The sequence below is a fragment of the Gadus macrocephalus genome, chromosome 13, assembly GCF_031168955.1.
Source record: "Gadus macrocephalus chromosome 13, ASM3116895v1".
Taxonomy (NCBI): domain Eukaryota; kingdom Metazoa; phylum Chordata; class Actinopteri; order Gadiformes; family Gadidae; genus Gadus; species Gadus macrocephalus.
The window spans coordinates 9,038,498-9,062,842 of NC_082394.1; the positions used below are offsets into that span (position 1 = coordinate 9,038,498).

The 24,345-nt window shown below is 43.1% G+C and overlaps 1 protein-coding gene across 1 annotated transcript; it reads right to left on the reverse strand.

The window, feature by feature from the left end:
• Positions 1-1,392: 1,392 nt before the first annotated feature.
• LOC132470446 (sodium- and chloride-dependent taurine transporter-like) lies at positions 1,393-23,840 on the reverse strand. Its single transcript, XM_060069079.1, has 15 exons — positions 23,639-23,840; positions 16,143-16,372; positions 15,879-16,013; positions 13,534-13,622; positions 12,340-12,494; positions 10,714-10,846; positions 9,041-9,175; positions 8,816-8,919; positions 8,395-8,519; positions 7,836-7,948; positions 7,279-7,416; positions 5,444-5,546; positions 5,074-5,174; positions 4,735-4,905; positions 1,393-4,437 (listed from the first exon to the last, which is right to left on the reverse strand). Exons 2-15 carry the CDS (start codon positions 16,369-16,371, stop codon positions 4,279-4,281), a joined length of 1,890 nt encoding a protein of 629 aa, XP_059925062.1. The 5' UTR covers position 16,372; positions 23,639-23,840; the 3' UTR covers positions 1,393-4,278.
• Positions 23,841-24,345: the final 505 nt, after the last annotated feature.

The following is a 24,345-nucleotide window of genomic DNA, read 5'->3' on the forward strand; positions in this document are numbered from 1 at the left end:
CATTTTGTAGGGGGTTTATTTGAGAAGATACACAATGATTATTTTAAGGGCTTTTATTTTTTTAAGAATACAGTGCAGAATGCTATTATTCTTATCAAACTGTTCCTTAATAGGAGATTATAGCAACTACTGAATTACACTCTCTTGACTAGATCAAAGCTATAACCACACTACAGATCATGTTCCTACCACGATGTCAATTTGCGACATTGAACTCATGCTGACCAGAGGACAGATATTTTATACACTCCTAGTATAAGTTTCTTACAAGTCAGACTTTAGGTGACGAAGACATAGGCCATATTGGGAACACGTAGATGTATGATTTCGGGGGGATCGGATGCAATAGATGAGGAACACAAGGGTAAATATAGCATTTATGAGGACAGTGATGTTTAAGACAGATGAAGGACGCTGTGGTATTGTAGTGATAGGGTTTATGCGGACAGTGGTGTCTAAGACAGATGAAGGACACTACGGTAGTTATAGAGTTTATGAGGACAGTGGTGTTTAAGACAGATGAAGTACACTAGGGCCGTTATAGGGTTTATGAGGACACTGGTGGCTAAGACAGATGGACACTAGGGTAGGTATAGGGTTTATGAGGACATTGGTGTCTAAGACAGATAAAGGAAGCTGTAGTAGTGATAGGGTTTATGAGGACATGGGTGTCTCAGACAGATGGTGGACACTACGGTAGTTATAGGTTTTATGGGGACATTGGTGTCTAAGACAGATACACTAGGGTAATTATAGGGTTAATGAGGACATTGGTGTCTGAGACAGTTGAAGGACGCTGTAGTAGTGATAGGGTTTATGAGGACATTGGTGTCTAAGACAGATGAGCACCATGGTGGTGATAGGGTTTAGGAGGACATTGGTGTCTAAGACAGATGGTGGACACTACGGTAGTTATAGGTTTTATGGGGACATTGGTGTCTAAGACAGATACACTAGGGTAATTATAGTGTTTATGAGGACATTGTTGTCTTAAGATAAATTAAGGACGATGTGGTAGTGATAGGGTTTATGAGGACATTGCGGTCTCAGACAGATGAAGGACGCTAGGGTAGTTATAAACCCTATAACTACCCTAGCAGGTGATGAAACAGATGGGGACATTAGGGTAGTTATGGGTTCGAGGATATCGGATGGATAAAACTGATGGGCAACGCTAGTGTAGTGATAGTGTTCAGGAGGATATCAGATTGCTTAAACAGATGGGGGAGGCTAGGCCAATCAGAAGAGATAGCTATGATGTAAAAACCTGATGACACAACAACTGTTGTTTGGTTTGGCCAGGATGACAAAAACACACTTCCAGACACACATTGTCCCAAGAGAGACCACCACACATGCACAGATACACTGAAAAAGCAAGACAAATTTGGACAATGTTAAATCATTATTTTATCCTCAGTGCATTTCAAATTACAAGAGCTTAGATGGAATAACAGTATGTCAACAGAAAAGCTCCGCTTTTGGATATAATTGGTTTCCAAATGCAGAATTTTGTGGTGTCATTTCATTTTCAATAAATTGGCCCCTGAAAGTTTCCAATTTCTCATGTCTAAGAATTCACAGGTAATTCTTTGAGATAGTACCACAATTTGGAAAAAAAACTGCATGAAAAAAATACTTCTCTTTCTACAAAGTATTGCACGTAACAAACCGCAGCTTTTTTTTTTCATTTTTGATTGACAGCTGTACATGATACTCCAAATGCAAGAGGCTCAAATACACTATATTTGATATACAAAAGGCAAATGTGATTGACAAAACAATCAAACAAAATATAGAAATAAACTGTTACTGTCGTAAAACACCAAAAATAAAAAATAATAAAAAGAGACTACTTTTTATTCCTCAAAAAAAGACATCCTGAAACATTTACCCTGGGGGTGACTTTTCACATTCCATGTTCATCAGTGATGCTCTCTGTTTTATAGTAACTTAATCTTCAAGACTCTTATTTTGAAAACCTTGGGTTTTATCTCGTTTGAACAGGAAGCTTTCAGCAGGCAGTGTCTGCCGGGAGTGTTGGAAGGCAGGTCTATAGATTCAGAGCAAATCCATTGATATAAGGTAAGGTCATTCCAAGCCTGCACCATAGAATAGATGTTTGCTTGCACCACAGAACTCCTGTGATAATCTTTCCAACGTTCAAAAAATACGGCACAACCATATTTCAACAATCAATAAATTCTGTCTTCTTGGGTTATTTTGATGTGTATCTAAGTAGGGGAATCAAATGTTTAATTTAATGTAACACTGCAATTACAATTGGTCCTTATTTAGTTTCCCCTGCCTTACAAGTATTTTGACGTATTTCAAAGAATTACAGGTGGGAATCTTTTTGAAGTATACTGAGTTCTGTCTCGAAAGATACCTACATGATCATCTAAGAGAAAACATATTTAGTGATCCCCAATTCCAGCATGTTATATGACCGCATTGTTCCATGAACACAAGAAATATATGAACCTGAAAAACTTTGGGTTAATGAGCTGTAAACAGGATTATTATTATTCAGACATTTGGAATTTAGACACCCAGTTGACCAGCAGGGCTGAGAAGAAAATCTGGGCGATTTCTCTCTGATTTCCCATCAGATAACTTTTCAGTTAAGAGGTCAAAGTGTAACTGGGTGGAAGCCGCCGGTGCATTAACGTTTGGAAATACATCCTTTGAATAGTATAAGCTTGATATTAGCATTAGCTCATACCATAAATAACGCCACAAAGCTGGTGGGGTGACTGGTCTAAATTATGGTTTGGTTGGCTTGGTAACAATGAAAAATAATAGATAATTGGTTGTACTTATTTTCTGAGCATTTCTTTAAAGCAAGATTTTGGAGCGCAGAGGTAAATATACGCGATGTCACAGAGTTTTGCTAATTGTTACGATTTTTTTGTTTCAAAGATATAAGGTACTATGGGAAGAAAGTAGTGCACTGCAATGCTACACACATTTTTATGTCTTACTATTAAAGGTTTCTGGAGTATTATTGCAGTACTAGTGCAGTACTAGTGCAGGATATATCAACATATATATATATATATATATATATATATATATGTTTACCTCAGTAGATTAAAGTTTAAAATTCGTTTGATGTATGATAGTGTATATTATTTAACTGACGCTAAAGCATGTTTCCTATTTCCCACTACAGCAACTTTCATTAAGAGTTCATGTTACAATAGTCTTTATAATAAAAAAAAAAAAACATTAGAAACATCGACAGAAATAACAAATGTAAATAACCTTCCTTTGTAGAAAACTGAAGTCTGGAGCTAAAGTACTGGAGACTGCTCTAAAACGGTCGAAGGGACGGACAGAGAGGTAAAGATAGATAGAGAGTTTAACTACTAAATGTACATTACGCCACAGACGACAGACGTCAAGGGTTTCGGACGCCACCATTCAAATGCCTTCAGGTACTCCTTACTCCTCCTCATCCTCCTGGTGACATTTGTTTCTCGCAAGGTGCTTTTTTTTTTTTTTACCCAACCCTGGTTCACCTCACAGGGTCAAAGGTTACCCCCCTCCCCTCCCCTCCCCTCCCACTACAGAGGTGCGTTTTCAATGGCAGTGATAGTTGTGGTTTACGCAAACCCCTCCCCCATTATTTTCTCTTTCTATTTAAAGGAGGAAGCGATTGTAAAATTGGCAACCCACCACACGGGCACGAGCCCGAGCCTGGCTTGCTTGGCAGTGACTCCACTTCCAGGCTGTCTCAAGAAGCAGGCAGCTGTTTTGGGGGGGAATAAATAGAGGAGCAGTTCACAGTTGGGAACAACAACAAGGTAGCATATATATATGTATGTATATATATATATATATATATACATACATATATATATATATATATATATATTTGAAGTTTTGAAGGTGAAAACGACCCATCCTCAGCTACAGATACGATGGGTCGTTGCCCTTCTCCAAACTAGCTGGTGTATTTCGCCAATCACCTCTACATTTGACTGTCCGGCCTTTGCAACCGTCCCATAGTTATCATGGCACACCGAGACCGGGTCTTTATAAGAAACAAGCAACACAGGGAAATCCCTAACACCTTTAAAAGCACTCCTCCTGGAGTGGGAATGGGACTTAATCTTTTTATCTTTTTTCTTTTTCTTTTCCAAAACCCTTTTCAGTCCACCAGACACACAGATAGACAAACAGGAAGCTAACTAGCAGAACAGAGCAGGGGGGGGGTTGGGGTGGTTAAGGGGGGAGGCGAGCGGGCTCACAGAGCGGCAGTGCCTCCCCTCCTCAGATCACGGTTTCTACGATGGTGTGGGTTGGGGCCTTCAGCAGCAGGCCCTTGTTCCCGTTGGGGTCCAGGGTGAAGGGCCCGTCCATAATGCCACGGTGACCTGCGGGGCGAGAGCTGGCCCCGCCACGCACGGGGGCCGCAACCGCCTTGATCCTCTGGGGAGCAGGAGGGGGAGAGGGAAGGGGAGGAGGAGGAGGAGGAGTTGGAAGAGGAGGAGGAAGAGGAGGAGGAGGGGGAAGAGAAACAGCAGGAGAGGTGGATGAATAAAGAGAGGTACATTAAATATTTTTCAATTACTGTTACACTTCTAAATTGGCAAACATAATTAGAATGTTTAAACTTCCTTTGTTTGTGATAAAATATTCAGTTAGCTACATTACAATTTACTACAACTACAATTCATTGTATAACATTCCCTCTGAGCTTCCCGGTTCAGCGTGAGCTCCACCCACCTCTATGAGAGGCCCATCTGATTGGAGGATCTTGATGACAACCACCATGGGGATGCAGATCATTGAGGCCAGGGCAAGAGTCCAGCCCAGTCCGATGGACCAATCAGGATACTCGTACACCTTGTTGTAGGTCAATGGCTTGTATTTGACCAATGAAAAGACAAAGATGGCCTAGAGAGAACACAGATTTGCATCTTTAAAGATTTGCATGTTTACATATTTGAATATTTACTTTGGTAAACACATCAGCTACTGTATATGTTTGGGTTCTTTCTCTTAACAGCGCACTACAATCTGTAATAATGTATTGTTTGTTACATATATATTTTTTCTACTTACTATGCACAGAGCGGGTGTGATAATAGTCCAACTCCATTTCATCCAAGGATTCGGTCTGTAGCCAATCATGTCCTCAATCGCATCGTAGAAATTATCTGCGCCTGCGGAACAATCATGCGGAAAATTACAGAAACTGTAGCACAGCAGCGAACGTAATGTGTTGGTGCTAGACCTAAATTACATCACTAGCTAGCTCAGTCTGTGATGCATGCATTGTTGCTAAAGCTATGTGATACATCTCCACCTAGTTTGGCTATATTAGGGCCAAGTTACATATCATAGCTAGCTATTTTTGTGTATGGGTGTATAATGCTATGTGTTTCAGCCAGATAGCTCCACCTGGGAGTGTGTGTTTGGAGAACCGACTTACCATAAACCCAGGCTACGGCAATACATTCAAAGAATGCTACCCACAGGAGACACACGCCGCTGGCTGCATAGTAGTCAAACAGCTGGAACACATACATGCCACCCTGCACACAAAAACAACAAGAAATACAGGCAGAGGGTTAGCTGGAGCACACACGTAGCCCCAAGTACAGCAAGAAAGAGGGAGAGATTACCATATGTGGACATATGGTGCACGTGAGGGGGCCTCAGTGTGTGTGTGTGTGTGTGTGTGTGTGTGTGTGTGTGTGTGTGTGTGTGTGTGTGTGTGTGTGTGTGTGTGTGTGTGTGTGTGTGTGTGTGTGTGTGTCAGACTGTCAGTGTGAGAACTCTTCGGTGTCTCTGTGGGAATCTGAAAGTCCTAAAAATGAACCAGGCCATCGCCTTAATAAGGAGGAGTTGCCATGGGAACGGCAAGGAGAGAGAGAGAGAGAGAGAGAGAGAGAGAGAGAGAGAGAGAGAGAGAGAGAGAGGAGGGATGAATAGTAATGTGCATAAAGGTCAAGACCAGATAAGAATACGTCTTGGCTTGAGAGAGCGATGAGCAGAGCGTAACAGAGGATCTGTACTATTATAGACGGCTGTGAATATTCTGATGCACAGATTCTTAACTTCTATTGTTTCACTGTTTTTCTCACTTTTCGCATGCAGAAACTGGGAAAAGGAGCAGGGGGGACAGATAGAAAGACGGAATATCAGAGGGATGGAGAGAGAAGGCATGAAGGAGAGAGACATTAGTGGATCGGGACGGAGAGAATTGGAGAGACAGGATTAATTGTGGGGGACATGTATGAAGAAAGGAGTGGAGGGAGGGAATGAGAGAGGGTTAGAGGAGACATAACTAGCTTGGACAGACATAAAGACAGTGGGAGGGAAAAACAGACATGTGACACACAGAATATAAATGAGGGGAACAAGGAAGACGACAGAATAACAGATAGTCGGAGGAGCGGCGATTTGTTCTTTCCATGAATCACCCCGAGGGATAGGAGGAGGTCTTCCCATGGCAGCATGGTATAAATAGATGTTTAACTTCCCCTCCGAGAACGTCTGATAACCACACAACTTTTTTTCAGATGACTGTTTCTAAAAACAACGGCAAATTCCAAAAATAGCTAAATAGTTGTCTAAGTTCACAAGCAGTGACTAGAATATCTCACGGGCAGACGTCCCCATGACTTCAACAGAATTATCATTTCAATTATTTGAGTGAGCTTGCAAACTACTTCAGTGGAATAAATGGTATAAATGATAAGCTTCATAGAACTATACCATTAGATCTGACCTGTTCTTATATTTTTAGCAGTTTTATATTTAACAACCTTTGGGAACCAAAGATAGTTCCCTGAGGGACACCGCCAACCTTCCATTCCCCTGCACTAAGCGACCGATTTAGAGGAACGGATGAGGCGGTCGTTCAGGGACCCGGCAGAACCCCAGAGATGTTTAGCGTGTCATTTTCCCAACAGTTTTTCAGTGTTAGGAGAGTGTCCGGACAGGGCGGGCTGCCCAACACTGCCCGTCCGGCCCGTGTGCTGTCCGTTCTGTACAACCATCGCTTGTGTTATGCAAATTGGACAGGCTGTTTTAAAGGCTTGTAAACATATATACAGCCTGAATTAGCAAAACATGCTGTGTAGTATATTTCCACAAAATGAAATCTCAAAGAAATGTAATGAAATAAACCATATTGTATGTAGAGGATCATAAATCAGTCAAATGTGAACAGAACAAAACCCATATAATGTTGAAATGAGTTTAAATGAACATCAGCATCAGCCAATGAGGACCTTCGTGATGTGTAGGTGGGGGTTTTACCTTTGTGACCATGGTGAGGCCCAGCAGGTAGCTGATGAAGCAGACAATGGCGATGAACACCTCCCTGCGATAACCCTTCCTTAGGAAGGACGGATACAGATCCACCAGCGACGTGATCTGCCCTTCCACCTCCACAAACTAGCCAGGGGGAGAGATAGGAAGAGATAGGTCAGGTGCATGCGTACATGGGTGCGTTTTTGTGTGTGTGTTTGTGTGTGTGTGTGTGTGTGTGTGTGTGTGTGTGTGTGTGTGTGTGTGTGTGTGTGTGTGTGTGTGTGTGTGTGTGTGTGTGTGTGTGTGTGTGTGTGTGTGTGTGAATGTGTGTGAGTGTGCCTACGTGTGTAAGGTATGATTAGGTGTGATTGTATCATTGCGACTCGAAAATTCATATCAACCACATAAAGTATCTCTTGTTCAAGAGATAATTATACATATACATAATACTTTTACATTGATACATAAAGTATCTCTTGCTCAAGAGATACTTTATGTAACCGTGTTTGTGCTTGTTTGTGTGTGTGTGGGGGGGTGTATGTGTGTGTAGGTGCAACACACACCTGGCTGTCAAGGCCTAGCAGCAGTAGCATGATGAAGAATAGGATTGCCCAGAAGGTGGGCATCGGCATCATGCTCACAGCCTTAGGGTAGGCTATGAAGGCCAGTCCAGGACCTGCAGAGGGGGAGGAGCAGAAGGAGGAGACGGAGGAGGAGAGGGAGGAGAAAGAGAGATGGGAGCAGAGGATTGGATTGATAAGAGAGAGAGAGGAGAATGGGTCAATGTTGTTGTTTCCAGACCAAAGTTTAGACCACAAGAAGAACGAGGATCTGAACCTTCTAAGAAACTAAGTTTGAGTCTGTTGGTCTCCAGATATGAGAATTTTAATCTAAGTCTTCTCTAAGGTCAACCGACCTCTGATTCCATTTTGAAGGGGAAACCTTAGTCCACTCCTTCTTCATACCTCATGCATGCATTTGTTTTACAGATTATATAACTACTTATATAACACAGAAAACCCGAAAACATCCAGATTTGAGATAAAAGTGTTTTTAAGGGTCTTTGATATATCGTTGTATTTGCAGTGAACCTGCTGAGGTTTAAACAAGGAGCCCTGGTACCTGATTCAGCCACGTCAGCTATGTCCACCTGCTGTTCCTGAGCCATGAAGCCCAGGACGGAGAAGATAGCGAAGCCGGACACAAAGCTGGTCCCGCTGTTCAAGGCCCCCAGCAACATGCAGTCCCTGGTTCACACACAGGAGACCACAGGCTCAAGTCAAAGGGTTTTTATTCCTCAAATGTGAGAGTCATTCTGTTAAAGTTAAGGTATAATTGATCATTTAGATACATTATTTTAATATGTCAAATCTGTCAAATGTTATAAACATCATATAATTATATCATTATGTCAGATTCTAAAGGCAAACTGACTTTCAGGCTGTTTTCCATAAAAAGCCAAGATGCTAAGTATCATTCAAAATCACAAAGCAGTAGCTTAAAAAGGCCGTAGGTAGATGTCCTCATGTGTGATCTTTCTTACCTGTAGCAGTTGTACTTGTACTTATTGTAGCTTCCCAGCGAGGTCATCGCCCCCAGACAAATGGCATAGGAGAAGAAGATCTGTGTGCCGGCGTCGATCCAGACCTACGTCAAACACAGGGATAAAAAGGACGATCAAATCCACTCCAAGCAAACTGTCACCTCCACCTCACAAATGTGCATACAGTTGCTGTACCGGGTAGCAGGCTTGCACATGAACGCCTACCTCGGGGTCCTTGAGTCGTTCCAGGTTGGGGTACAGGTAGAACTTGATCCCTGCAGAGGCCCCCGGCAACGTCACACCGCGAATCAACAACACAATAAGCATGATGAAGGGAAATGTAGCCGTGACGTACACAACCTGTAGAGGATAAAGAGATATTAAGCATTATACAGACATAAAGCTTTCATGTGTTTGGAAGATATATTGGGACGAAATATTGTACACAGTAAAACATTTGAAATTACTAAATGTAAATAAAGTTGTCGATGTATAATTATCAACACAGTATTCAGAGTTGAATGTTTGAGGCAACGTAGAAGTCCTTCTTATATTTCTTTAAAATGTGTTGTCCGTAAACGTACAAACATACACACACGACCCCACACACCAACAAATAGAGATTTGGCTTTAGAGTATTTACACGTTTGCCCTTTCAGCTGAAACATCACTGCACTGTAGAGCAGCCAGACAGCATCAATCAAACCAAAGAAATCATCGATGTGGGCTTGTAAAAGGTTTTGTGTAAGATTCACAAATTCCTTCTCTTGAATGACCCCTTTGGGCTTCAGTGAACTCCACAACCCACCCTTTGTGGGTGGACTACTTGATGGCGTTGGGATCGGAACTGGTTGCTTGTTTGTTTGCAGGTCCATTTCTCGGCAACTAACTACACAGTTATACCAACTGGGAGCAAGCTAAAAATACACATCCACAGGTGGGAGAGGATGTTTCTCAGGATTGTGTACATGACCATTGTCTTCTCAGTTCCAAGGTCACAAAATGGTCATTTGACATGGGATGAGATCACCAACTATAGGATATCACCTGCCATGTCATAACGTTGAAACCAGACCTATAACAATGATCGAGATCCAACTACAATGTCGACACATGGGTGGTTCGATACAGTGGTTCTATCTTAAAACACCACTCATCTTAGATTTCTAAACTAGCCTCTATTTTATGACAACTGTGAGAACTAAGGGAATAACAACACATGTTCTCTTTTCCCTCCTTGGAAAATCATGCCTATAACCTACAACTATTCAAATATTTACAACTGTGTCAACACACACACACACACACACAGACACACACACAACCACACACATACTTTGGACTTTTCACCTTACCGACTTAAATGTTGTTTGAATAAATGTGCAATATGTCAACAATTTAAATATTGAATATTTCATGGGCAATACATACCCATGGGCCACTTCATAGTAGTATATTGTTTTGTTGTAGTTGTTGTTGTGGCCGTTTTGTGTTGTTTTTTTTTGTTTCATTGTCTTTGAGAAAATGAGTAAAACAAACATTTTATCCAGAAAAAGTTGTGTTATGTATATTGTATGATGTATATTTTCTGTATGTTTGTGTACATGTGTACATTTTTCCATAATTTCACACAAGCCTGATCTATTTCGAGCAGAGTAATCGTGATATAACAATTTCCCCCCGGATTGAGAAAGTATTCTGAATCGGAAACACATGTGCGATTACACAATGATAAACACAAACACATGTAAACTCCCAAAGTCCCACACACACACACATCAACACACACACGCACACACCCACACACACGCGCACACATACAAACACACACATACACACCCACACACACACACACACACACACACATACACAAACACACACAGCTGCAGGTGTGGTACCTTTCCGGTGGACTTGACTCCCTTCCAGATGCAGAAGAAGCAGATGACCCAGACGGCCAGCAGACACAGAGCCAGATCCCACTTGACGGGCCCAATGTCATCGATACCATCGGAGATACCAAGCACGTTGTGTCTGGAACACACACACACACCAAGACACTTAATACACTAAACACACCACAAGTCCTCGCGCCCAATAGAGATACCAAGCATGTTGTGTCTGGAACACCGACACTGACACGCACGCACACATTGTGATGGAAAATCTACATGTTATGTTCAAGGTCTTATAAAATGTAATTCCTTAGTGTTTCATGTGATGTAATCTGGTTTCACTTTCCGTTCTTGGAATCTTGCTATTCTGCAAGGTCTTCTAAATATATAATTCTTAGTGTTTGACTTGACCCCCTGGGGAGCGTAGAGAAGCAAAGGGTGATAAGGAACAGCCTCAACCACCTTCTTAACCTCTGAAGAAACTTCAATCAATAGATTAACATCTGGTTAACAAAGGTTTTTGGTTTATTGGGGCCAACTGCCCTCAAGGATCCGATCTAAGTGTATAAAAGCTCCTGACTTTAGCTACTCAGTGGACTTTTTCCAAGCGTGCCTTTAGTATATGAAGTACCACGCACGGAGAACTCCCATCTGAGGCCTCAGATTATTGTAATGTACGCCCGTTTTTATTGTTTATTGATGATGTTGTGATGTATCTTTGTTCGTACTTTTTTACAAATATATATAACAACTAACTGTCAACAGTATTGTGTGCTTTTTGCATCTAAATATCTCATCTGTCTTAGACGCAAACTCTGATAGAGAAGTTGCCACGACAACATACACACACACGTACACTTATCGATTAGGAATATACATATAAAGAAACTTAACAAACACACTGAATAGGCATATAAATATATACACACTTAATACCCTGACACAAACACACATATATATATATATATATATATATATATACACACACATAATAGTACACTTAACACTTAACAGGCTAAAAAACAGTTTCTACCCCAGAGCTGTTATTTCTCTAAATAATGCAGAATTATAAATTATTGCTTTATCATACCAATCTGACCTTTATAATTGGGTGACATTTTTAAATATATATATGTGTTTTTGAATTCATAAACATTCAATATATTTTCTTGCAAAAAAAACTTTTCTCATTTTGTTTTTGTTTTAATTTTCTTATTTTTTTAAAAGCACTTATTTTGAGAGAGTGTGTGTGTGTGTGTGTCTGTGTTTGAATGTGTTTATCTATACATATCTATATATATGTAGAGATACACATGTGTGCATGTGTATGTCTGTGTGTCGGTGTTTGAATGTGTACCTAAACATATACTGTATGTATTGGAGTTTGTGTGCGTGCATGTGTGTGAATGTGTTTCCGGTTCTGTGTCTGGGTTGGAATGTGTGTATCTATATATATATATACATATATATACATATATATATATATATATATATATATATATATATATATATATATATATATATATATATACATATATATATATATATATATATATATATATATATATATATATATATATATATAAATATATACTACATAGGTGTATCGTGCATGTGTGAGAGAGGACTCACTCCCAGAACTCGGTGACGGGGGAGGTGAAGTTTTTGAAGTTGGTGATGTTGGCGGTCAACCAGAAGCTCTTGTTTGCACGGAACTTGTCCTCTATGCAGCGAGGCGTGTTCCAGGGCTGGTTACACTTGGCCCAGGGCAGCTCCGGCTGGAAGCACTGGAGAAAGAGGGAGAGAGAGAGACACCGAGGGTGAGAGAGCGATGGAAGGAAGGAGAGAGAGAGAGAGAGAGAGAGAGAGAGAGAGAGAGAGAGAGAGAGAGAGAGAGAGAGAGAGAGAGAGAGAGAGAGAGAGAGAGAGAGAGAGAGAGAGAGAGAGATGAGAGAGAGAGAGAGAGAGAGACATATCGAGCGGGAGAAAGAGAGATATAGAGAGAGAGAGAGAGAGAGAGAGAGAGAGAAGAGGGGACAGAGGGGGAGCGAGACAGATAAAACATAAAAATAAGGCCTGCATCCAATTATCCCAGATAAAGGTCAGTATCATCACAGACATCGCACACACTTCTGTCTAGTATGTTACTAGTATAAGCAAGTGTATACTACTGCAATATTGCTGACAGTGGGGTTAAAGCGCGGGTTGACTTCTCATTGTAATGTTATAATGTAACATAAATATTTTCCACTAAAAGAGGCAAGTTTTAACAATGTGTTCAAACACAAAGGAGAGACACACTGAACAGATCAGGGGGCGGACACAGCATTGGGCTGAGATCCATCGACCTATAAGAACACAGAGTTGGGTGCTAATCCAATTTGACACCCATCCTAAGCGGCAGGCGATCCCACTATCACTAATTAACTCCTAAGGCTTTCAGATCACATCCCCGTAACTCTCAGATCCACTGGAGCCGTCTGGCCTAATGACGTTTGTGCCAGCGATTCCTTCGGCGGGGGAACATTGCCGTAATTGCCCCCCCCCCCCCCCCCCCCCCCCCAGCCCGTCTGGCATCGCAAGAATAGAACCTGTGTGTGCCGGCGCTCGCTAGCGGATGAATCAGAAATGAAATGGAAATGATTAACGCTATGCTTCATGGGATACATAGTGCGGAAGCAAGTGCATCTTTTACGGTGCATTGTGGGCATGGAGCAGTGCACTCTGTAGAGAACCACATTCTAATGTGAGACAGCAATATGAAATGGTGAGGGTAAATGGGACGAGGTGGACCATACTGGGAGCAGCCCTGGTGTTGGTGCGTACCTGGATCAGGTAATAGAGCCCCCAGGCCAGGATCACGATGTAGTAGATGTTGAGCAGAGAGACGATCACCATGGACGCGTAGCCGATTCCTGCACACAGATGCACACGGGACCATATATGGAATACCATATATGGTTATAAAAAGTGAGTTAGTTGGTGTCTGATATTTGGTTCACTGCCGTTTTACAATGGCCACACCATATTTGCAGATTTAAATATATACAAACCCACACACACATAATTCTCACTCTGTCTCTCTCTCTGTCTTGCGCTCTCTATTGCCCCATTTCCACTGCAGGGTGCGGAACGGATCGGATCGCAAAGGTGCGGTAGGGGAGGGGGCAGTATAGCCCAGCTCAGTTCCGAGGTCGCGTTTCCACTGCCGACAGTACCTTGGTGGTAGGCCGGATGTCAATCGCCGCGGCAGCTACGTAAACAATGTAAACAACGTCTTCCTCCGCAAGAATGCAGACGAACGTCTCCACCTCCTTGTTCGCCCAAGCAAGCTTTTTACGCGACATGTTAATTGTAAAGAATAATACCTTGAGGCTACTGTTTGTTTGTTTTTATCCCCGCGTCACCCGGAAGTGACGATTCTGTCGACCAATCAACGGAGGGGGGGTGTAGCTAGAATTCCAGGGTACCCTTTCAGGCGTCTGGTCTCGTTTTGGGTACCGCAACGGAGGGAGTCCCCTAGAATGGGGTCGGAACGGGTACGGCAAAGTCCGGGTCACGCCCACTTTTGGCGGTGGAAACGCGATCCGACCCGCACCTTTGCGATCCGATCCGTTCCGCACCCTGCAGTGGAAATGCGCCATATATCTCCTTCCTCTCTCTCACCTCTCTCTCTCTCTCTCTCTCTGTCTCTCCTGATCACATGGTACAGCGCTGATCAAAACAAACAGATTTGCCTGACTCCATGATGTCACTTCCTTCACCAAACTGCTGGCCTCAGGTGACCTACTGCCAGTTAGTAATATTATATTTGGGGATTGTATTATTCAGACTACATTCTTTTATATGATTAATTAATTATTTATTAGTTGTATACGTGCTTGTCTTAAGGACACAAACACACACACACACATCCTCTATGCAAATAATATCTGTCCTGTGGCTTAATGCAGGAAGCAGGGAAGATAAGAGGCAGGTTAATAATCCTGTAATTCAGAGTTAATCCATTCAAGAGACATCATCCACCCACAAATGCACAAACACACACTCCCCCCCCCCCCCCCCCACACACACACACACACACACACACACACAAACACATTTGCTGTGCCTGCCTTTGAATGAGACAATTTGAATATAAGACTCAGACTGCTCCTAGCTCATTCCTAACCAACGCTTCCCGTCTTATCTTGTGGGAACCCCTCTGGGAATCCATCTAGCCTGTCAAACACTGAGGGGCTTTATGATTGAAACACCTATCCTTGGTGGAGAAATGTAAGAAGGAGGGACAGGATGTTTTGGGTCGCTTATTTTCATATTGCGTTTGTTCTCTTTACAATTCTCAATTGTTACCTAAAGCATAGTTTAGTTGTTGGCAAAGCAGTTGTTGTTTATGGTGTTATCGTCATTATGAATGTGTATTTTCCTCTTTCCTTTCTCACCTCCTCCAGATCTCTGTCTTAATCATCACTTCCATTTCTATGACCTCTTGTTTTACCAAATTCCTTCAGAAAATCTAAATCTTATCAGCCTCTACCCCCCCCCCCCCCTCATCTCCACCCCAATCTCTCCCCCCACTCCATTCTCTCTCTCTCTCTCTCTCTCTCTCTCTCTCTCTCTCTCTCTCTCTCTCTCTCTCTCTCTCTCTCTCTCTCTCTCTCTCTCTCTCTCTCTCTCTCTCTCTCTCTCTCTCTCTCTCTCTCTCTCTCTCTCTCTCTCTCTCTCTCTAGATTTCTCTCTAGATCTCTGCCTCATCTCTTTTGCTCTCTCTCTGATATGTTGCCGTGCGGTTGCCGTAGCAACCATTCATTTGGCACAGTCTGTACACCAGCAGAGTGTCTCGGGGGCCTTTGTGAGATGTTAGTGTGTGCAGGTGTGTATTGTGCAGGTGTGTGTGTGTGTGTGTGTGTGTGTGTGTGTGTGTGTGTGTGTGTGTGTGTGTGTGTGTGTGTGTGTGTGTATGTGTGTGTGTGTGTGTTAATATGTGTGCATTTTCGAGTATAAATAGCACATAGCATTTAGCATCCCATATGAAGCTACCATAGGTCACAACCTAAAACTGAACCAGGCAAAGAGTCTGTGAAGATACTAGCAGGAGAGTATATAAAGGAGTGAACTAGGAACAGAGTCTATAAAGCAGGAACTAGGAGGAGAGAATAAGAAGGAGGTACCGGTAAAGATGGGACAGAGCTTCTCCCAGCAGGTGATCCCTCCCTCTGAGGTGAACTGTCCCAGGGCCACCTCCAGGAAGAACACCGGCAGACCTCCGCCAAACAGGAAGATGAAGTAGGGGATCAGGAAGGCTCCTAGGGAGAGAGGGGGAGATAGGGGGGGAGGGAGGGAGTGTTGGATGCAATTCAGGTTCATCAATAATCAACAGTTTATCTTAAAACACCCCTTGCTACTGAACATCCCTCCACGACCAAGGGCCTTACCTCCACCGTTCTTGTAGCAGAGGTATGGGAAACGCCAGACGTTCCCTAAACCCACGAAGCCGCCAGCGACGGACAGGACAAAGTCCAGCTTGCTGGCCCACTTCTCCCTCGCGGGATGGTTGCCCTCAGCCTCATCCTCGGGCCGGGTCCCGGGACTCTTGCCTGGGGAGGGCTTCAGCGTGTCCTTATGGAAGTCCTTCAGACACTGGAGCTTTTCCTTCTGAGCCATGCTGAGGAACAGACACACAGACAGAAGAACTGAGTCCCAGATACCCAGATGGGGTGGTGTACTCTAGGGGGATACAGCCACATGTCCATCCATCCATCCATCCATCCATCCATCCATCCATCCATCATCAAAAATCCTTCATCCGTACAGCCATCATCAAACATCATTCATCAATTCATCCATCTAGCTTCTTCTGGTAGAAGTTGACCCCTAGAAGAAGAAGCCCCCCATGTCCACAGTCTACCAGTAGAAGGAAACCTTGAGCAAGAGGCTCTAAGCCCTACCAGCGGGGTTAACGACCTGTATCTCTACCCACTGGAAGTCATTTAGCAGTGCCTGCTAAATGGCTAAATAGCAAATTGGCACATTTACTGAATGTACATTAATCATGGATCCTGGCTTCAACGACTGCACCAACACATTATATTACACCTCATCCTTCATGCTGCACGTCGCGCAGACGCCGTGCCCTCCTCTGTGATGTGATGTAATGGGCAGTGGCTCAGACACGACACGCTGACGTAACCATGACAACGATGGCCTGTGAACCGGAGCGCGATGACGTCAGTGAGCGAGTGGAGTCAAGGGGTGGGGAACGGTGCGGTCTCTCGAGATGCGTGAAGAATGTCCCGACTGAGAAATGGCCCCAGTGGGCCCAAGTGAAACCAAACAGAGTCCGTTGATCAAGGCTGTCGACAGCCACACAGTCTATGCTGCATCATGTGGTATTCATATTGTGTGATGAAATATTTGTTATATTATATGAATATATACACAGATGAGGGTTATGAACAGTGTGCTGGAGATCAAATAACGGGATGTTATCTTAGTTAGGTTGTCTGAAAATAACTCCTTCATATCTCTTTCTAGTTGCTATCTCTTTCTCTCAATCTCTCTTTGACACACACACACACACACCCACACACACACCCACACCCACACACACACACACACCCACACACACACACAAATACACACCTGTGTGTCATCGGCAGGTCTCACCATGTGCCTAACACTCTGTCTTCTTGTTTTCCCAGCGTTAACACCTCTGTCTGCTTTCACCCAATGTTTCCAGACACTCACCCTCGGACATACACACACACGTACACATACACACACAATCATACAGACACATACAGACACAAACACACAGGCCAAGTAAACCCACCCAACCAAGTGTGCGAATGTGTGTATGATCATGTGTGTTTGTGCAGGTTCAAGGTATTTCCGGTCTAGGGAGCCATCTTGGCAGAGGAAACACTGACATGTTGATGAGGAACACAGAGAGGGCGCTATGCAACACATAAACAAACCACCACAGAAGAAAAGGGCCTGCACCACAGAGGAAGAAGAGCTAGTTATTCTGAAGCGACACTCATCCCTCTACCCATCATCCCCAAGATGGGGTTAGACAGTTTCCTATCAAGTTTAGATTGAGCATTCAGCTAATTGAGGGGTAACTGTAAGTCTCTTGGTTTTTGAAGGTACAAGGGTTGTATATTGTTGAGATAAGGTAAGGTTTGTGGCTTGTTCTGTGTGTCCACCAGCAGAAGACTGGTTGGACAAGGCAGCTCCCAGTGTCCACCGGTATTATAGCTTTGGTCGTACCGAGCAACTTCCAGACACCACCAGCAGAAGACTGTGGTTGCACTGGTTAGTAGATTCCATGGTTCACCAGTACAACACTGTGGTTGTATTGGCCCGCTCCCAGCCTCTAGCAGTAGAACACTGTGGCTGCTTGTACTGATGTGGAAAAACACCAAACTCTAATAAAATCCCCCTTTGTAAGATAACGCTGCTTGCAAAACCAACGTCTGGTCTAAGTCCACTTTATATATCCATTCACCCTTTATCACGATGACGTCGTCGGCTTCACAGAATAACCACATTGAAATAAATTGAACAACAGTCTGACCTAAATGCCATAAACAGACACCGAGGGACAAGACGACTATGATAACCTTGAGAAGGAACGCTCAGCACTGATCCATGTACAATAGATACAGATAGCGAGAGGAGAGTACAGCTGGGGCAGTGCTCATAGTTCTGCCAACTGTTGACCCTGGGCTGAGGTTTAGTGCGGACACATAACAGTTTTGTAAATGGCTAAAGAGAGACAAGAAGAGAGATAGAGAATGAGTGAGAGAGACAGAGAGACAGAAGGAGGGACAGAGACAAAGAGATACTAGTAAAGAGACCAGGAGAGAGAGAGACACCAGTTACCATGGAAACCTGCAACCTCGCCCAGCAACACCTCACCTCACCATGAAACATAGAGCACCATTGTTCCTTGTGTGTGTGTGCGTGTGCGTGTGTGTGTGCATGCGTGTGTGTGTGCGCACATGATCACTGTACCAGATTCTGGGCTTTACAAATTCTGATCCTGTCCAGAAACACATAATATATACACACACACACGCGCACACACACACACACACACACACACACACACCCCAGACCACTTATATAACATGGCAGCCTATTTAAAGACCATGTACATTTCCACTGAGCTGCAAGGTCTATTGAAATGCTCTTCTCTTTCTCTCTCTCTGTCTCCTTCTCGTCTTTCTTCTTGCCCTCTGTACACTCCTTCTACTCTCTCTCTCTCTCTCTCTCTCTCTCTCTCTCTCTCTCTCTCTCTCTCTCTCTCTCTCTCTCTCTCTCTCTCTCTCTCTCTCTCTCTCTCTCTCTCTCTCTCTCTCTCTCTCTCTCTCTCTCCCATCTGCCTTTTCTTCCTCTCATTCCTCAACTATTTTGTCCTCTATATTATCTTTATTAACCTTTATAGACATTTCAGTTCCTCATCATCAGCATCATCATCGTATTCTGCATCATATTAGCAACTTTTAAATAATTATTTAAAGTCTGTTTTTTTCTCAATAAAGCTTTATTGGCTTTAGAGACAGAAAGAGAGAGAGAGAGAGGGACAGAAAGACACAAACGCACACACACACATACAGCAAGAGTTTGCCAGAAAGGGTGAGAGACAATGGCAACCTCTTATAATCAGCCATAAGCTGTGTTTCTTGCTTGGTTCGGACGAGATACTTTTATTTATGTGCTTGAGGTCAGACTCGAGATAGAGGCTCAGAGACTGAACCTTGCTTGCACCCTGGCTCGGGTTCACCTGAAGGCTGCCTTGAACTCTGACACTTTGAGTATTGACACTAAACCACAAAGGGAGGGGAGTGTGAAGTGGGATTGGGTCAACGAACACAGCAATGCTGTGTTTGCGGCCCAGCCAGAGATGACCCTGGCAATGTGATCAGGCTTTAAAAGCTTCTTTTTTTTTTTCTTAAAAGCCCAGTCTGCGTTGATTGGTCTGCTCGCCTACTCTGTGGTGATTGGTCTAACGCTTTGAGCATGTGTCTGTAATACACACGATATTCGGTTCGCGAGAACGAGACGAGACGAGATTTTAAGAAAACTACAATGACAAAATATATGACTGGAACAACAGACTTTTATTTAACCGAGTTGCACATGCATTTTGAAATGTTTTATTATAACTATTTACATGCATTAAATTGAAACTAAAACTAAAATTTATAAAAGTTGAAGTACAATAAATTAAATTAAATAATTATATTTTTTTCAAGTGCGAACAATATTATCTGCAAAACCAAATCAAAGTTCTACTCCGTCAATACAGAGTGCAAATAGTGCAAACAGAGTCTGACCAAGTATGTCACTGACAACTTGGTATTGTCCGTGTCTTATCAGTCACTCTACTGCCATTCATAATTTCCGCCGGGTACCCAAAATGCTGCCAAACAAATGATTTAAAAGTGGCGGGGGCATCTTCGACGGTAATACGGGTATTTTCCGACGTCATTCTGACTGCCTATGGCTGCTTCCCCTGCTTCCCCTCCTTCTCCTCCTCTTCTTCTTTTCCTTCTCCTTCGTTAGGTTCTGGCGGGCTAGACGTAGCAAAGGTGCATTACTGCCCCTACAGGCCACAAATAGAAGTTTGGATAGCTCACAAATCTCGCAAGACAGATTTTTAATGCGACGGGTAATATCGTTGAGTTTAATCTCGCGAGATCTCGTGGCACGAGATCTCGTCACACCCCTAACAAAGCCTAATAATAACAATGGTTGACAGCTGCTTGCAGCACTCACCTAACTAACAAAGCATACTTACAGTCAGGTTGTGATCCTGAAGCTCCAAGTTGAGCCAACAAAGTGTTGGTCTGTAAAGATGAAACGATGTGAAAATCGAGGTTTAGGCAATGCTGGAGCGCGGTGGAATAGTGCTGAAAATGAAAGGTATCCAGTTCTTCACATCCTCTTCTTCATGAAGTCCATGCAAAGTAGGGCTTTGACTCCGAACTTCGTTATTCGAATATAATTCGAATATCAAAAAATAAATCAAAATTCTAACGAATATTAGGCAGCCCTTAATATTCGAACCTGTTATGGGTAGGCCAAGAGGGAGAGACGTCGGAGAACCCGACGTAGTCTATTCATAATATTGTAATGACCACGGAAGTGGCAGTGAATGAAGTATTGATTAGACAGCGATTTATTGGAAACCTAATAAACCGTTGGAACACGCAAAACCAGTAACCATAGCAACGCCGGTAAGCAAACCTCGCAAAGCCCAGTCCACAGGTCTTACTGAAGGCATTTAATGGTCAAAATATTATTAATAAATATTCGAATATATTCAAATATTAATATTAATAAACAAACAAACTTCGAATATGATTTTTGGGCAAAAGTCAAAGCCCTAATGCAAAGGGAATTTTAGTACAGAATCTTCTCGACATGGTGATTTTCAAGAGAGCGATAAACTCCCCCTAGCTCCGGCTTTGATTTTTTTAGCTAAGCAAAATAAAAATAAAAGGATATATAACACACTTAAGCAAAGGGTTAAACCAAATAATCATAATATGACCCCTTTAATGTTATAACAGCTTCATTTGGTGATTTGCCAAAAACACCAAAGAACCAGAACCTCCATTTTGGTTCGGTTTGCATCGGAACAATCGAGCAAACATTCCAAAAAACACAAAAGGACCACAATTGACCTTTGTGTTCACGTCCATCTTGTTTTTGGGGTTTAGAACCGTCAATGAACCGAACAGAACACATCTATGAAAAAAGGGCTTTGAATGTAATGGTGAGCGTTTGTCTTACTTTTACAGAGATAAAAGAGATATGGTTGTGTCTCACACTGAAACAGTAGCAATCTTTCAGCTTATCAGGTCTTTCTGTTCGATTTCCTTTCGAGACCTTGACCCACACAACAGATGCACACAAAAAACAACATACACCACCCCAACAAGGTAGTCCCTCTACTGATAACATTGACTGGCTCAGGTGAAAGATAAACTACCTCTTCAAAACCACAGACTTAAACATCCCACGTGAAAACAAAAAGCACTGTCAAACTACTGTCACTGGGTAGTATACTAGTAGTTAGTAACCAATGTATGATAATAGTGTCGAGTTTACTGAACAACAAGAATGCTATTACTATTTCAAAATAATTTTCATACCCAACAATACCGTAACTAAGTAGTTGTCTGTACCTAGTCGTCTATAGGTTCAATTAGCCTGTATCAAGTGAAAGCTTTCCAGAAGACCCCCCACTGACCCCGGTAGTTGGGAAGAGATAGAGTCAGAGGACACCTAATATAAAGATAGAGGAAGAGAGAAACACAGAGAAAAACATAGTTTTGTGAACTAATCTTCTGATCATTAAAGATTATTCACGCATGGCGATTCATCGTTAATCATAATTAAGATATAAGACAACACACACAAATATATCCACAGAAGAAAAAAAGGGGTGCGTCTGTGTATGTGTGTGCAAATGTGTGGTCATGCATGCATTGATGCATGCGTGTGCGAGAGAGAGAGAGTAAATTGGCACCACAAGGTGACAATCAGGGTGGAACGATGTTCACCTCAAGTGTCCTTGAGGGGAACGGCATTATGGGAAATACATGGCACACAAACATATGCATGCTAAACCATATACCCATAAGGCGCACACACACACACACACACACACACACACACACACACACACACACACACACACACACACACACACACACACACACACACACACACACACACACACACATCATTACTTTGACAACTAATTCCAACCACCAATCGGAATCATTAAGACACGCTTCCCCAGGCAGGCACACATCCCACAGACAAAAGCTGCGTTTAGCTTCCTCCTGTGGCAACGTGGTACCAGAGGAAAACGAACAAAAAATAAAAAATAATAACGGCTGTCTTCACAGCAACGAGACCTTCCTTGTTGGCCCACAAGACGATTTGCTCATAATAGCACGCGCGCGCGCGCGCACGCACGAACAAACGCAGCCACACAAACACACAAACATACGCACACAGAGTGTGTGAACTAAAGATACAACAAACTATTTTACGCTTACATCAAACAGATTCACTTTCCACAGTTCCCAACGCGGTTGGGCTACATGGCGAAATGCTCTCTCAAATTTATTTAGGATTTTTGATAAAGAGCACGCGGCGAGTCAGCTTCATCTTGTATCCGCGCACGACGATAAGAGGCCTGAAGTGTGACGAACAGACAAATGAACGCCATGTAAGGACGTTGCTGGTGGAAATGAAAAAAATGCCATCGTCAAATTAAACACGGATGTGTAAAAAAAAAAAAAAAACACCGCGGCATGGCTTTATGAGACGAATCCTATTATCTACTTGGAGGCTGTTAAGGAGAGAGTCCTGGCCACCGCGAAATCACTTGACAGTAACCGCACAGTGCGGAGAGGAGTGCGAGCTTAATTAAGAAGAAAAAAACAGGCAGTTGGTAACAGGCCAGCCATAACGGAAGAACAATCGATCTGCTTGAATCCAACATTTAACCAGCCTTGGATGAGCCGTGCGGCCGACGCACGCAGCCTCGCAGCGCGTCTAGGGCCGGGGCGGTGTTTCACAATAAAGCCCACATCGCTAGAATAAAGAAGAATCTCCCCGATGTCTCGCCCCAGCTCTGATCAGGTTTTCAACGGAAACATGGCACAAAAAAATGTTTCCATTTAAATACTGACAGCAGCCAAGCACAAAACGTCTCCAATCTCGAATTCACTGAAATTAATTAAAACGCCCGTTAATCCAGGTAGGCTACTGACAATAGACTGGTGGAGGGAAAGCAAATATCCCAGATATGATCCTTGTTTATTCACTCTCCCCCGGGCAAAAAGCCTGACCTTCTTAGAGACAAAACTCCATCTAAGATGTGTTTCGGATGTTCCGTTACCTGTTAGATGATTGCTGCTTAAATTCTCCGTTTTGTATCTCCTTTAAATACGTGCGTGTCTCTTCGTGTGTCAGTTCCCGTTGACGGTTGTGTGAGCGACTAAAGGCGGCGGGAGGGTAGTTTTAATTTATAAGAATTGTAAAAAGGGGGGACCAACACACAGCAGTGGAAAATCACCGGCCTGCCTCTAAACAAAGCGGAAGCGGACCACCACTCACACACGAAGCGCGCTTCCGACGACGCGCGCGCACGCCGTGTCGAGACTGGGCGAGAGCGTCTGGATTCTGTTATCATGAGCCTCAAAACACTTAGCTCGTCTATAGAAGACGTGTTGTACTACTGTTCTGCTTGCGATGAAAATCTACCATGTCCAGCTTGCCAAATACTCCTCAAATAAACGGATGACTCAAATACCCGAGGCCACATGTTAACGAAAAGTTCGGGTTCCTTCCTCAAGCATCGGGAAAATGAAACAAACACAAAAAGGTTTACAAAATACCCTTTTTGCAGAGTAGGCCTACGTAAGTGCAATGTGCAATAAAGATGCACTGCATCAATCGTTATTACGGATACTACAGTGTCTCTGCAGTGTAACAATTCAAAATAAAGGTGTCTGTAACACCAGCTGCCACTAGAAGGAATAAGGTGCCCACTGAACAATGCAAGTAAGGGAACAGGCTATAGACTTACTTGACTGCTGAAATGCC